The 15,094-nt window shown below is 47.1% G+C and overlaps 1 protein-coding gene across 2 annotated transcripts; it reads right to left on the reverse strand.

Moving 5' to 3' along the window:
- Positions 1-286: 286 nt before the first annotated feature.
- On the reverse strand, positions 287-14,031 carry VPS51 (VPS51 subunit of GARP complex). 2 transcript variants are annotated; one of them, XM_007439933.3, is made up of 10 exons: positions 13,795-14,031; positions 12,166-12,295; positions 10,292-10,438; positions 8,876-9,095; positions 7,578-8,331; positions 6,049-6,264; positions 3,366-3,584; positions 2,260-2,372; positions 1,514-1,601; positions 287-806 (listed from the first exon to the last, which is right to left on the reverse strand). In XM_007439933.3, exons 1-10 carry the CDS (start codon positions 13,984-13,986, stop codon positions 546-548), a joined length of 2,340 nt encoding a protein of 779 aa, XP_007439995.1. In that variant the 5' UTR covers positions 13,987-14,031; the 3' UTR covers positions 287-545. The 2 variants fall into 2 exon arrangements, with proteins under 2 accessions (XP_007439995.1, XP_088007242.1); XM_088151116.1 differs by lacking the exon at positions 13,795-14,031 and adding an exon at positions 11,840-11,962 and having other exon boundaries at positions 12,166-12,297.
- Between the last annotated feature and the right edge of the window lie 1,063 nt (positions 14,032-15,094).

Below are 15,094 nucleotides of genomic sequence, written 5' to 3' on the forward strand. Positions count from 1 at the left end.
TGAGCTGCTGCCAATGAAAGTAAGGAACAGTTGGACCAATTCTCGGCTTTGGAATAAGACAATTTCCATGCTCAGTAAGGTCACCTCCTCTTGTGTAGCTCACTGATGGGGCTTCCTCCAAATACTTGATCTAGCAAATGAGCCCCTTGAAAAGTGTCACTGCAGGAGATGATACCTTGTAAAAATAAGCAGAGACAAGGGTTTTAATTACCCAGAGTTGTAGTTTCCTGATTGGTGCAGGTATAAGATAGCTGGCAATAATTAATCCAGAATTCTGAAGGCAGCAGAGAATTAAGTTACTCTTTATTTATCATAATCTTCCCACACACTGATGTTTCAGCTGCAGCGTACTTCCCCAAGTTTGCCCCTTTTTTTTCCTACATTGCTTCACATACAGTAGAAAGGGAGTGTGATCAGAAGTGCTGTCTCTTGAGGTTTTCGAAAGCTCCTTCACTGAACAGAGCTGAAGATGCAACAGAGAATGCAAACTGGGACCTGCCAGACTGTCCAAAATAAGGCTCTGTCCTGGTATTCCTCACTCCGCTCTATCCGCGCTCACAGATGACTTCAATGACGCTCTGCTCCATGGGCACCGGGTCCAGGCACCGGTGAGCTGTGCTGCCCACGATTTCGTCCAATAAAAAATGCACCAGGTTCTCGTCTGAAACAAAGCGCCACAGATACAGCTGCAAGTAGTAGCAGTCCACCTGAATCTGCTGCAGGCCAAAGCGACCGAAGGTGCGCAGGCGGACACACTCCAAGAATGTCTTCAGGCTGATCTTGATGATGCCAGTCAGCACGGAGACCTGGGCAGCGGAAGAGGAAGAGGACGGAGCGTTTAAGAGGGGCAGCTGAGCCTCTGAAATCCAGAGGCGGGATTTTTCAAAAAGCTTGGGAGGCAGCCATGTTCAAACTCAGAAGGAACCCTTTTAATTATCTACAAATCTCTGGCATGTTTACACCTCTGGGTTTTAGCAGGCTCTACACACAGTTCTGGGTGGCTCCTGACCTCATTTAATATGAAACTACTTACGTTCTACTACAGCATTTTGTGGCCATCTTGAATGCTTTCTGGTTAGAAAGGCAGGATATAGATGGAAATAATTAAAACAACAGAAAACGGTCATTGAATAAAGATTGGAATAAATGTACAATTGACTTCTTCTGCAACCTGTTTTTCAGTTGTACAGGGACTGCAAATCCCATAATTCCCAGCCAACTCACCACTATATCTGAAGAGCATCAGATTGGGGAAAGCTGCGTAAAAGTTTTAAAATGCTCTTGTGGGTGTTCCTATTGCCTGAGTTGGGAGTATGGCCAATTCCAAGCTTTCTATCACAACCTTCTTGAATATCTTAATCTTCGGGATGTATCAGCTCCTTCCTGCTGAAAGCTCTCACAGCCACTGCCAAAACCAACCAACTTTAAAACCGTTACCAGTTCTGCTTCCAAAGGCCCTGAGCTGAGAGAACAAAATGAAGAATTGGGCTCTGTTCTGCCCACCTGTCCTCACCTTGTTAAACTCCACTGGGCTGAAGATATCAATGCGTTCTGAGAAAAGCTTCTGGATGTTGCTCAGCAAATTGGTATCCATAGGGGCGCTGGCCGCAATTATGGTGTGGGAAGAACACACAATTCGTTAGTTTCAATAATCTGATCCACAGCTATGCACTTGTTTGTGTGTGTTACTAAGGATCTTTTTCTGGTTGCCAAAAAAAGTTATTTTAAAAGGCATCCTTTTTTCCCATCCCTTGGGAATACTGTTTTACTTTACACTCTTTCTTTCAACCCACAGAACATCTAGGAAGCTAATGAGAAAAAGCAAAAATATAGCAGTTGGCATTCAAGTAAAAAACCCCTAAAATCACAATTAACTGAATGCAGAAAGCCTAGCCGAAAAGGAGGTTGTAATAACTCCTCTCCTGAAGGCTTAAAAAGTGGGAGCTAAGCACAATTTGGGAGGGAGCATGATTTGCAGCTTGGAACCAATGCAACCAGAAAATCTTGGTGGCTCCCTAAAATAACTAATCGCCCAAGCCAAGTTAGTTCTAATGGCTGTAGACCTAGTATTCTCAGACTGAGCTGAAAGTTGTTGGATATATCAATAAATGCCTTCTTTTCTCCTCTTAAACTCTGTGATAGTTGAAGTCACCATCCTTACAAGGAGACCTCTGCAGAGAGCATCTGCGTGATGGTGTTCCATGCCGAGGACGTAACTTTTCCAGCAGACTTCTTACACGTCCTCTCCCATCAGCTCACCTAGGTGTGTAGCTGGGCGCATAGCGACTCTGCTGTCGAGACACAGAAAAGGTTCTTTTGCTGGAATCGCTGCTCTGAGCTTTCCGCACACCTTCCTCATACAACAGCCCAACCTATGAGAAGAGACAAGGTCAGGGAAAGGTAAGTTGCTAATGTGGCAAGGGAGCACTAGCGCTGTCCTTACAGGACCCTGCACCAAGCCCTGGACTGGAACTGCAGCTCTCAGCTTCCAGAAGCAGTGCAGCTGAAGCACAGAGGCATGGACTGGCTGTGGAGGAGGAACCTGCAGCGTACTTGTTCTCCCCCAGAGTACCCTCAGAACGGGTGGAATCAAAACCTACAGGCCTTTCGTTTCTGTGGCATTGGGGAGAGGGAGTTTAAGGGGCAAAAACAGTGCGATAGAGGCTTATGTACTCCAACTTTCATACTCCATGTATTGGCCAAGTACTCCAACTTTCATTTTGTGGGTGGTCCTAAGGGCTAAGGTAGGTACCTCAAATGTCTGCAAGGCTTAAAATCCTCCAAAACTCCAAACAAAAATGAACATGTGGGCCACATCTCTTGGGGCTCAAGGTAGGACAGAAAGAGAGGTCCCAAAAGGATGCATTTGGCATTCTAGTTCTGCTTCCCCCAGAAAGAGAATGGAAATGCAACAAAAAACACCAGAACACACAGGAGTATCTTTTACTGGTAAGTGAGCCAGGATTGGTATTGGCTTCCAACTAGAACTAAGGCCCTGTCCCACTTTCCTCTTTTTGGGAATTCAAAAGTTGAGGCCAGGAACTGATTCACTTCACATATTAACTAATATCTGGATTTGTACATCTCATCAGGTGAGGCTAAAATAGGCTTGGGCAGTTTGTGCTGCAGTGGGTTGTGAAAATCCAGCTGCTGTCTTTCAGTGTTGTGTTGTCTTACACCCCGGGTTTATTTTTTGGAGTATCGTGTTATGTGAAAACATAGCAGCTGTGCCCTGTTACCTGAAGTTTTAGGTTTGGGGGGGTTTTGAGTTACCACCCTGCAGGGGACAGCCCCTGCCCTAACCAGCGCTTCAACTTCTTCACAGGAAAAGCAAGGGCTTGGCTGCCGGTATTTCCTGCGCTCACCTGTACATCAATAGAGGTGGCGTCTTCCACCACACGCTTCATGACGGCACGGACGTTGCGTGGCTCGATGGTGGTGATCCAGTCGCGCGTCTCCACACTCTTGCGCAACATCTGGGAGATGATCAGGCCCTGCACCTTCACGTAATGGTTTAGCAGCTTCTGGGCAGCCTCCCTGGCCTCAGTACACAGCACAGTGACTGGCGTCACAGGGGAATGGTCCTGTGGAGGGCCGAGATCCAGCAAGAAATGAGATCCCAGCAGTCAGGAAGGCAAACTGAAGCCTCTTTCACGGGGATTTAAAACAGCGCTCCCTTACCTGGAGTTCCTCAGATGCTTTGGACCTTACCTCCCATCATCCTGGCAGGGGAGAATGGAGACTGAAGCCCAATACATCAGGAAAACCTGATGGTTGGTTCAGTGTTTGTAGAGAGCTGAAAATATCAGTAATCCTTATAAGCATTGTAATAGAGGCCAGTCCTACTGCTGCCATATCAGAAAGGGTAGAAATAGGGGAGGGAGCCCAGTCCATTCCCGGTGGAGGAAGGATTCGAACTGGTCTCTCATTCACAGCTACTACGCCAGGCTAATGCCATCTGAGGACGCTTAGCAGATGACCGGACTCTATTTCTCTCTGAACTGTATTTGTTGAAGTAATAAATCCAGCAGGAGGAGGAACTGCAGTGATTAGCTACAGCAGTAGCTAATTTATTTGCCACCTTTCTGCCCAAAGGTCAGATTTATAAATAACACTAGGAGGAGACAGTGGCAGCCGGGGTGGGGAAGTTCAAAGTCCACCCTAAACGTTCAGGATTGATCAAAGCCTGTTTGTTAGAAGGGTCAACTCCATGCTATTGAAGCCTAGTTCCGTAAATAGAATTTGTAATCTGAGCCAGACACTCATGCCTAAATTAACTTAGGACCTTTGGGTAGTGCCTCTAATATACAACTTTTTTTCCTACATAAACCATCTGGATTCCCAAGAGAACTGGCATCTTCCCTCCTCCCCAGTGAGGGGCTCAGCTCAGAAGCTGCACCCAGACTGAGCCATCCTGGGCTTTCCCTTGGGGCTCCCCCACAGCGCAGGAGGAGGAAATGGCACCCTTGGGTCTCGCACAAGGGCCCTTGGAGTGGCGCAAGCAACTCTCAGAGAATGCAACGAGGAAACTAAGAAAGCTCTAACCAGGACAAATTGTGCAAAAGTGGCATTGTGCGCAACCTTTGTCTCTTCGCCTATCATCAGCTTGCTGTGGCTTTATTTTTTAAAAAAATAAACTCAAAGGAGATTGCATAATGCTTAAAGTTTCCCCCCCTTTGGGGGATCTGCGTGCCTGTGACCATCAGTGACGTCTCTGATGAACAGGGAGCAAAATAATTTTATTCTGCATTTTTTCTCTTAATGGGTTTTGAGCTTTCAGCAATACAGCAGACCTAGTCAAATCAAATCAAATCAAATCAAATCTTTATGATGATCATAGACCAGCATGACCTACGATTTCTCTTGTAGCTTGGAACTTTTGCAGTTGCTAGAGCATGAAAAGGACCCCCCACCCGACATTAGGCTAAGCGTTTCCTGGAGAGGAGTGATTTAAGCAAGGGCTTCTTTCTGACTCAGTTCTCGGGTTCAGTAATGGGACTTCTCCTTCAGATCCTATTCTCCTTGCTTGAAAATAATTTCCATTGGCTGTCTCTCTGTTTTGCATGGAACCCCTCCTTGCCCATCAATCTGCCCTTTTCTTAGATGAGTGCTTCGCAACCGTGGCAACTTCCAGAGGTGTGGACTTTAACTCCCAGAATTCCCCAGCCAGCAAAGGTCCTATTGAGAATTTGGGGAATTGGAGTCCACACCTCTGGAAGTTGCCCAAGTTGAGAAATAGATGTTGTAGGAGGAGGGCCATGTTAGTCTATGGTGTCAAAGAATCAGGAGGAGTCTGGTAGCACCTTTTCCAACTAACAATGTTATTAAAAGGCATATGCTTTTGTGAGTTGCAGCTCACAAAAGTGTGTGCATTTTAATAACATGATTATAATTTCTCCACAAGCCTCGTCAGCAGGACAATGGGGGACAACCAGAGAGCAAATGTTGGCTTCTCTGCCTGATTCTGAAAATCCTGAAATTTCCCTGATGCTAAAGTTGCTTTCTTTCAGACACCAAGGAAAAAAAAATCTCAAGCTTCTACATTATTTTTGCCTACTTTATAAGGAGTGTTGTCCCATTCCTTTACTGGCTGCCTTGTCTTTTAGTTGCAATTTGAGAGAGCTGGAACTTTCTGAACATGCAGAAACGATCACAGAATCTGTTTTAACACATGGCATGATACACATGTTGTTAAGTAGCCAGATCAATTGGCACACTTCAATTGTCACACAGCTGGAATAATTTTGCTGGCTTTGGTTTATCTGAATGTTGTGTGCTTCCTTTGGGGTTTTATACCAGCATACTGATTTCCTGTTTGCTGGTGAGAGGGTTTGAAGACTAGCCTGGCAAACAGTGTGTAATGTCAGTGTTCAAATAAATTAGACTTCCAAATGCATTGGGTCTGCAGCTCCCAGAATCCCGTTACATCCCTGTATTTCCTCTGTGCTGTTCACTAGAATTCAGTTCTGATGAAGTTCAGACAGAAGAAACAGAGGCCTGCAAGGTTTTAACTTCTGAGTTCGGTCTTTCCCCAGCCTTCGACCCTACCTGCACCAGGAACTGTTCATCGGTTAATGTGAGAATGTAACTGATGGTGGCGGTCTCATAATCCAAGCAGAGACGGGAAAGGAGCAGTAACAGAGCTGGGGGGCTGGACCCTCCTTTGTCGCCTGCACTCTCACAGAACTGCCGCGCTGTATGGCAAAGAGACTTGATAAAGCTGACCACGAGGCCTTCACGGACACCCTGGCTGCAGAATTCGCCCTAGGGAAAATCAAGAGTACACACTAGCGGGGCATCACTGTAAAAAGTGGGGAGTCACTGTGGAACAGGAAGGGCAGAACCCCACAGCACATTGGAGAGGGAATAAGGGTCAGAGCGAGTGGAGACCTTTTCTTTTGGCATCTTCAAGAACGCTGACTGCCTGGGCGAGTCCCTGCAGTTTTTCTGGCAAGATTTTCGGAAGAGGGTTGCCACTGCCTCTTTCCTAGGGCTGAGAGAGAGTGACTGGCCCAAGGTCACCCAGCTGGCTTTTGTGCCTACCCCAAAATGTTGCTTTTCAGTGGGCGGAAGAGTCTGCTTCATTCTTTACAGTGAGTTAAACCTATTTTAGCAGTTAGACTTGTCATGCCTCAAAATGGCAGAAAATCACACCCAATTTTTAGCAGCAGAGTTGGCAGTACTTTAAAGTTTATCTTCTAAAGTTCCCCATCTATGACTTACACCCTTCATCTCAGTAAAATGGCTGAGAGGCATGACAGGAAGGGAACCAGAGCTTGGAAAGTAATGGGGGGCTCCCTGGGACCAGATGGAGGGTTCAGGCTGACTATCATGGCAGCCAAAAGCTTTGGCCCTAAAGACAAATCCTGCACACCAAGATCCCATGCAGGGAGGCAGTCTGGGGTGAGTGTTCCTAGCCAATAAAGGAGAGTCATCTCCCTAGATGTCTGGCAGAGTCAGAGCCTGAGACGCACTGTATCTGTCATGAAACTGCTTCTGTTCCTGGGTGGCTCCTGACAAACCCTACAAAAGCAGTCTGGTGCTTGCTGGAGATTATGGATTTCAACCATCTGGAAGGTGCCCAGTTGAGGTGAGCTGCCTTCAGGAGGCTTCATATGTGCTTAGGGACCAAGGGCAGGGAGGCACCACAGATTTTTTCCCCTAGCTACGATGCCCTCAACTCGTTCATTGCCACACTTCAGTTTTCAATAAATTTTTTTATTTGCATTTTTTCCGTTATAACAATTTTATTAAAAAATGCATTGAAAAGTGTTGGAAACTTGCATTTTTCTATTGCCCTAGTTATAGGTAAATAATTTGCTTATATTGCTTGCTCCTGTTTAGTGTTAAATAAATATAAAGTTTAAAAAGTTTATATTAAATGTAATTGTGGAGTCCAGCCTGGGACATGGCCTGGAAGAAAACTGAATTTAAAAATTATTCAGCACTTACTGGGCTTTAATGTCTCATCAGTTAAGCAATGGAAGGGCTGAGGGGCAGCGTTGCTGGGCATCAGCTGGCATTAATCGGGCCCTGTATAGACTTCCTGGGTTACAAAAGGACAAATCCCTCTTTACCTTGAAGTACGGCTTGTTTGAGAAGTTGATGTCCTTGGCTGTGAAGAGGTGAACGTAGGTGAGGACAGATTTGATCTGGTTGAGGATGGAGGCGGAGATGGTGCCCAGCAGCTCTGCCAGGCTGGGGCTGTCCTTACCCACAAGGCGAGGGGCAGCCAGTGACTGCCGCACATCTGTCAGGCAGTCCAGGTAGAAGCTCTGCAGGGCCTGGAGGTACTGTTGGATGCGCTCCTTGGCTGCGCGCACGACTATCTCCGTGCCTTCGGCTGCTGCCCGCGAAGCTGGCAAAAGTTTGGCCAATGCCTGCAGGCGCCGGTGAAAGCGGTCCAGCGCCCGCACCAGCAGAGAGTTGTCCCCCACACCTTTTTCCAGCTGGATGCGTCTCTCCACCAGGGCAAAGTAGCGCTCCATCAGGCCATCTACAAAAGCCACCAGCTTGTCGTGGGCCATGCGGGCAATGCCCTGGGCGCCCTCCCGGTTGATGAACAGCTCCTGGTACGAGGCAATCACCAGGCAAATGTTGCTGACAAAGCTGTTGCAGCCGCGGTCAGTGAATTCAAGGATGTCGGTCGCTGGGCCAGCCCCGCCTGGCTGCAGCCCATCTCCCAGCTCAGGCTCCAGGGACTGCAGCTCGCCCTCCAGACGGCAGTGGGCGTGGGAGAGGAATTCATCGCACAGTTCCTCGGCTGGCTCACCCAACTGCAGCAGCAGTTCCACGCATTCGGCTAAGTCCTTGGCACCAGAGCCTCCATCCCTAGAGGAAAAATGGGGGGGGACCCTAAGGCTTAATTGCAGACCTTTTTTCTCATATTTGTGTAAGAAAATACAACATCTTTAGATTTATATGCTGAATTTCCTACAGGACCACAAGGACCCCTGTGGGAAATTGCACTCCTTCATCCCACCTTTACCCACAAATGTGCAACAGGCTGGGTTGAGAAGCCCAATCCTGGGGTTTGCACAACACACCTAACTCAGTCTGTTAAACTGTAAGCAAACCAAATGGAATGGGTTCACACAACATGCCAAGCTACAGAGAAGCTGAGCAAGGTTGAAATTAACCCAGCTTAGCATGTGCCATGGATGCAGTCACTCTCAGCTGCACAAGCCACAGTCAGTACAAATTTCCAGGACTCCTTGCAGCAAACCCAAGATGATCAACTCAGCAATACTTCTTGGCACAATCTCGAGGCTCATGGCCTCTGTTGTTTCAGCCCTCTGTAAGTTCAATGACCAAGCATGCACACCTTTCATGCCAACCAGTTCCCCAACTCTCATCACCTCCTCTTGAGGCCTACCGGAATTTCTCACGCAGCTTCTGAGCGAGGTCAGCCATGATCTTTTGACAGTCATCCTGGATGCCCCGGAAGGACGGCATATGCTGGTACTGGTGGAGGATGGAACGGGCTTTGCTGTAATACCGAACTGCCTGCCCGTAGGCCTCCAGCTCCACACATTTGGTCAGGCGGGCAGGAAGCTCGAAAAGGAACTGCAGCTTGCGCAGAAGCGCATGGACTCCTGGTGTTGAGAGAGGGGTCCAATCAGGAGACACAGGTTATACTCTTCTCTGTTGGGAAGTGTGATGGAATGGAATTATGAAGGCCAGACTCAGGGAGAAAAACGTTTTCTTTCATCTCCTGAGGCGCGAGGGAAAGATAAGAGGATCAGACTGGCACCTCCCTGAGGAATTCACAATGTTGTGGCTGGCATTACTTGGGAGCTGGGGTTTCAGTCTGGGAAGATTCTTGCTAGAGGTTGTAGCTAATAAACATTGCTGGACCGAATTTACATGGTCTCTTGGAGTTCCTTGGGCTAGGCCTGACATTAATCTTCCCAGACTGAAACCCCAGCTCCCAAGTAATGCCAGCCACAACATTGTGAATTCCTCAGGGAGGTGCCAGTCTCATGCTCTTATCTTTCCCTCGCGCCTCAGGAGATGAAAGAAAACGTTTTTCTCCCTGAGTCTGGCCTTCATAATTCCATTCCATCACAGGAAGCTACACATTCCTCTTGAAGTTGTAAGCAGTTAAACCAGGAGCCTCCTATATGCCAAATCTACATCCACCATTCTCATTCTTCTCCTGGACATCCTTCTCCAACCATCTTGTATTGGTTTCAGTGTAAGGATACTGCCAAGGCAGAAGCACCTTGTAGGGACAGAGCTTATGGAACAGTTTAGAACAGTGTTTCTCAACCTCGGCAACTTTAAGATGCCTGGACTTCAGCTCCTAGAATTCCCCAGCCAACATGCTAGCTGGGGAATTCTGGGAATTGAAGTCCAGACAACTTAAAGTTGCTGAGGTTGAGAAACACTGGTATAGAATTAATCAACTGGTTTGTAGTCTCATGGGATAATAAGGCTTTTATGGGACAATAAGGCTTATAATGAAGATAGGGATTATTTAAACATACTACTCTCTATGAATTAGACACCTCTTATCTTGCAGCTCTAGTGATACAATATTCATAATTAACATGTCTGCTTAGCTATCTTTTTTTGGTATGAATAGCAACAGGAAATGGATACTTATATTTTATCAAAACAGACTATATGAAGCCTCTATGCTTCCTTGAATCTTATCACAGAGGGACCAGGGATATTAAGCCTCCCATATCTTTTGGGGATCAAATAAATTCACTGCCACAATTTGATGCTTCAGCCTCAAATCCATCTAAAACTCCTGTGCGTGTGGAAGTCAGCAAGACACACCCACCTGACAGCTTGGTGATCTGCTCGTGTTGATCCTGCAGGGTCCCGCTGATGCTGGCACTAAATTCCGTGATCACGGCCATGTTGGCAGCCAGGCAATCCATCTCATCTTCCATCTTCTTGAAGTCATTCTTCATCTTGCGGATTGTGTCTAGAGGGGGAAAGGAAAGGAACAGAGGAAAAGACTGGAGGGTTCTTGCCTTGATGACCATGTGTCGCACAGCCCATTCTGAGTGTGGAACAACAGGTCCTCTGCCTTTAATCAACATGGTAAACTGTGCTATTTAATTACAATATGTGTAGACTGCCCCAATGGTAAGACTCTGGGTGTACCACAAGGAAGCAAACTTGAATAGAAATTAAAATAAAGATGCACATACCAAGACAAACATACCAAAAACATATCAAAATACACTAAGATGAAGTGCTCACAATTACGGCCAAAGGCACGACAGAAGAGAAATGTTTTAGCAGTTTTTTTCCCCTTATACCTCTAGAGGAAACATGTTCCAGAGCATGGGAGCCACTACGAACAGAGCCTGCGATCTCAGCCAACTCTTGTGGACTTCTCAGGGGAGGGGCTTTTGACAGGCCTTGCAATGCTGAATGTTCCCAGAGCATCACATTGCATAATCATAAAAATACATCACTAAGAGTTATTCAGATGGAAACAGTAGTAACTGATCAGCCCAAGGCCAAAGAGAAGACAAACACAAATACTGATGTCAAATACTTTGTACATTTTTACATTTATTATTTCTACTTTGCCTTTCTACTGGAAGACATCAAAGCAGAGCACACACACACAATCTTGAAAATAACAAAAGCATCTTAAAAGTATTAAAATTACCATAAAACATTAAGAATAATATAAACGGCCTCAAAATGCTTATATGTTGGATATCTTTAAAATGAGAGCTTACAGTGTCTGGGACTGTAACTCTATCAGTGATCACTGCTTCTTTAGCTCAGTGAAGCCTACATGTTTCAAAGCCTACATGCCCTCTCTTCCATGTACCATAGGCAAGAGGGGGCTATTGCTCAAATGGCTGGCAACTGTGGGGCTAGAACTGGAGGATTAGTGTTAAATAAAATAGCCTATTCCTTCTCTTCCTCTGAAAATCTCAAACTATAAATACCTTGGAAGGCTTTTAAGGCAAAAATCTTTGTTTACAAACATAAAATCATATACAACAAATAATAAAACTAAAGCTTTGTTTCAAAGATAGTCACAATCAGCAAGAGAGATTCTCAAAACCAGTGAAGAGGAATGTCATACACTGATCCTGTCAGAGAAAGATACATTTGCAGAACACACTAAGCTTGGTTAGCATTTGGGGTTAGTGGCTTGGTGCATTATGATAATCCAGCCAGTTTGGTTACTTTATGTTTCCCATATTATGCAAACCCAGAACACAGGGTAATTCCATGACCAAGTTAAACAGCTAGTGTAAATCCAGCCAAGAAGTCTTTAGGTTTTTCTTTAAATTAGTCAGTATATCAGAGCTGCAAAAATGCAAATGACACACAGACACACAGAGAAAACACTAACTCTTTGCTGGTATCTTGTGGCTGTTCAGCTTTCTGCAGTCCATTTACTGCCTGCCTCCTTAAAAGCTGAGAGTCATCTGGCCTGATGGACCTCAGAAGTAGGGCCACTGTAGAAAAACCTTCTCTAAGAGAAGGAGGGTAAGGGAAAAACGCTTCAGTTGCACATCGTGGTCAGGAGGATACACCTAGAGACAGTTTTTTAGGCAATACAGTCCTAAACCACTGAAGGCTTGAAAGTAAGAACGAGAGCTTTGTGGAGAAAACATCAATTAATTCTTCAAGTCTTTACACATTCCAGAGGCCAGGAAGTTCTCCTCCTCAAATTACCTGTAGCAGAAATGAACTTGTTGTAATTCTCATAGACCAACGTCTGCATGTCACTATCCAGGGCTCGGATCTGCTTCACCATGTCTGTCTCACAGTCCATCAGCTGAGCCAGGGGGCATTCCTTCCGCAGCTGGTAGAAGGGATAAGGAGGTGGTAAGAGGCAGGGACTGTTGGTAGCAAAAAACAACTTCACTTATTCTTTTGTCTTCATTGCAAGATTTGCAGGTGGAAGCCTCCGGCTGGATCCCAGCCAACTTCTCCAGAGAGGGCGGGCTCACTGGGGAAGACTCTGATGCAGGTTTTTTTATGGCCCCCCCTTGACTAACTCACTGATCCAAAGCCAGACTTTCATTCTGTCTTTGCTATTGTCCCAGCAGGTGGCAGCATCTGGCCAAGCCTGGCTGATTTCAAACAGCTAACTAGTATCAGGGCAGATTCGTACTTGGATGGAAGACCATCAGGAAACTCCAGGGCTAATAACCCGGGAGTTGAAAAACCATGCCAAAACCACGGCAGATCAGTTCTTTATTGCTGCTAAGAAAGCTATATGGATGTGCTTGTGAATTCACCAGAAGCAGGGATTTGCTGGGGAGGAGTCCAAAAAGTCAAGATGGCAGCCGTGGCTATGATATCAAAGCCCCACTAGTTTACTATATACATCCTGACTTTTTTTTATTCCCTTCCCCAACAGACATCCCTCCCAAAAGCTCAATTTGAAAGAGACATTACAGTCACTTTCTCATGGGCCATGCTATTACCATAACTAATATTTTCATTACCGTATTCCAGTTACATCCTGCCTTTTCTCTCATTTTATCATCACAACAACCCTGCCAAGTCTGCTGGGCTGACAGAGAACAACTATCAGCTCAGTTTACAGTCAAGCACCAGCTGGAACCTGGGTCTCCCCACCCATTCTCTGGCCATTGGAGAAAAACTGCAGGAGGAAGGTACAAGAGCGTGCCCAGAGCTTCCCCAGCTCCCTTTTTGTTGGCCCACTGACCATACAGTAGTCCTACTTACTAGAATCTTCCATACGGAAATAGACACTTTGGGAGCCTCCAGGTGCTGTTCAACTACAACCCCCTCATCCCTCTGATCATCCTGGTTAGGGGGGAGGAAGGGAAGGGGCTCTCCTGCTTCAGGCCCCTTTTCTGGGCTATCCCCCCATTCTGCTGTGCCTTAACCTTTGCTCCAGCAGATTTATCACGGCATCGTCCCTACCGGCTTAACCCAAACACGCTAAAGCACCTGTGCTGTTCTGCAGCGCTACCACATCGCTAGATTAAGCTGGCAATCTAAAGATGCCCTGCTGATTTTAAAAACGATCTTTTAAAACGCACACCAACGACTTTCCCTCTTTCGCAGGGCAAAGCACTCTGCTCGTGGTCCTCGGATCTACTCTCCTCCTCACGCCAGCTTCTTTGTATCTAGGGCCCGCCAGGACGGCTGGAGCGCAGCTTCCACAACCCTCCAGCCACCAGGACCAAGAAGGATGATGGGGGTTGTAGTCCCCCGGAGTATGGGGATGGAGCAAACCAACGCCAAAGGGCCCTCCTCGAGCGTTGCAGGCCTTCTGCTCACGCTCAGAGGCACCTTCGGCAGAGGGGTGTGTCCCAGGCCCCTCACCTTCGTGAGGTAGATTTCCGGGTCGAAGTGGGGCCCGTTGATGTCAGTGGGACCCCCGAGGTCGCCCCTGGCCGGGTCGACCAAAGCCTCGCCCGCCGGGTCCGGCAGCCCGTAGTAGAGCTTCAGCATCCCGTGCGGCCGCCGCTTCCCGCCCGGAGGCTCCGGACCGCCTTCGGACTGAGGCGCCGCCATAGCCGCTCTTCGCCTTCCGAAAAAGGGCCCCGGCGCCCTGGCCACGCCCCCGTGGAGCACTTCCGTCGCGGTGGTGGCGTAACCAGGAAGTCCGCCCGTCTCCATGGAGACTCGCCGCTCGCCTGTCCCGCGGGGCGCAGAGCACTTCCGGAAACGCCCACGCTTCCGGAAGAGTTCCAGCTGGGCCCCCCAGGCGGGTCGGCGAGGCTGAATGTCGGAGGTGCGTTCTCACGATGTGCGTACCCGCCGTTCTCGATTCGCACGACCCCCTGTCGGACTTGAAGCCTGTGTAAACCAAACTCAGTGTGCGCATATAATGTGCCGTGCTTGTAGAGGATACTCGGCTCGGTCGATCCTTGAATTAACCCAGTTTTCTGAGTCACGCTAAACCCGGGTTAGTGAAATAGAATTGGCTTGTTCACCCAGCATGTTAAGAAATACACGCCTATATTCACAGGCCAATATTGCCCACTATTAACTATGGCTGTAGGCTTGAATCCACACTAAATCTGGGCTAATGAAACACAACTGAGGTTTAATGTATTTTTGTGTGTGCACATAATATTGAAGGAATTATGCCTCAGAGACCCTGCCATCTCGGCTTTTATGCACTAAGAAGAAAGTCTACATATGTGCTAAGAATGATCCACAGTTGCACAGCAAAAAAGGAAGGCGCTCCAACTGCCTGGCTTAACCATGGTTTACTGAATAAACAATTGTCTGGGTCCACCCATCATGGGAAATCAAAACCAATGAAGCCACAGAGGCTTTGCTCCTACCACATGCAGAACCATGAATGAACCAAGTTTATTTTAACTCAGTCTGGTGTACTCGGCAAACCTATCTGTTGGAAATCCTTGGCCAACAATCTTCAGTCTCATTTCATCCCAATGTGAATAAAAACATTTAAAAGATGTTCTTGTACGGGCCAGCACGGCCCACAGGCAAGGACTAACAGCCCTGCAGTATAATGCGGTGGGGCTAGGTTCACATAACATGGGTTGGGTAGTTTGTGTCGCAGTATGTTGTGGGAACCAGGTCACTGGGTTGAGCCAAAATACGTTGCATTTCCTTGGATACAGCTTGCTAGATCAATGCAGACACCGTT

The sequence above is a fragment of the Python bivittatus genome, unplaced genomic scaffold, assembly GCF_059951505.1.
Source record: "Python bivittatus isolate LINGU-HERP-01145 unplaced genomic scaffold, Pbiv_v1 ctg000660_np1212, whole genome shotgun sequence".
NCBI classification, from domain to species: domain Eukaryota; kingdom Metazoa; phylum Chordata; class Lepidosauria; order Squamata; family Pythonidae; genus Python; species Python bivittatus.

Coding starts and splice junctions, on each gene's coding strand:
- VPS51 (XM_007439933.3), bottom strand. CDS start 13,986: ATGGCGGCGCCTCAGTCCGAAGGCGGTCCGGAGCCTCCGGGCGGGAAG. Junction 9,096..10,291: donor GCAGATCACCAAGCTGTCAG/GTGGGTGTGTCT, acceptor TCTCAACACCAG/GAGTCCATGCGCTTCTGCGC. Junction 1,602..2,259: donor GCGCCCAGCTACACACCTAG/GTGAGCTGATGG, acceptor AATTGCGGCCAG/CGCCCCTATGGATACCAATT.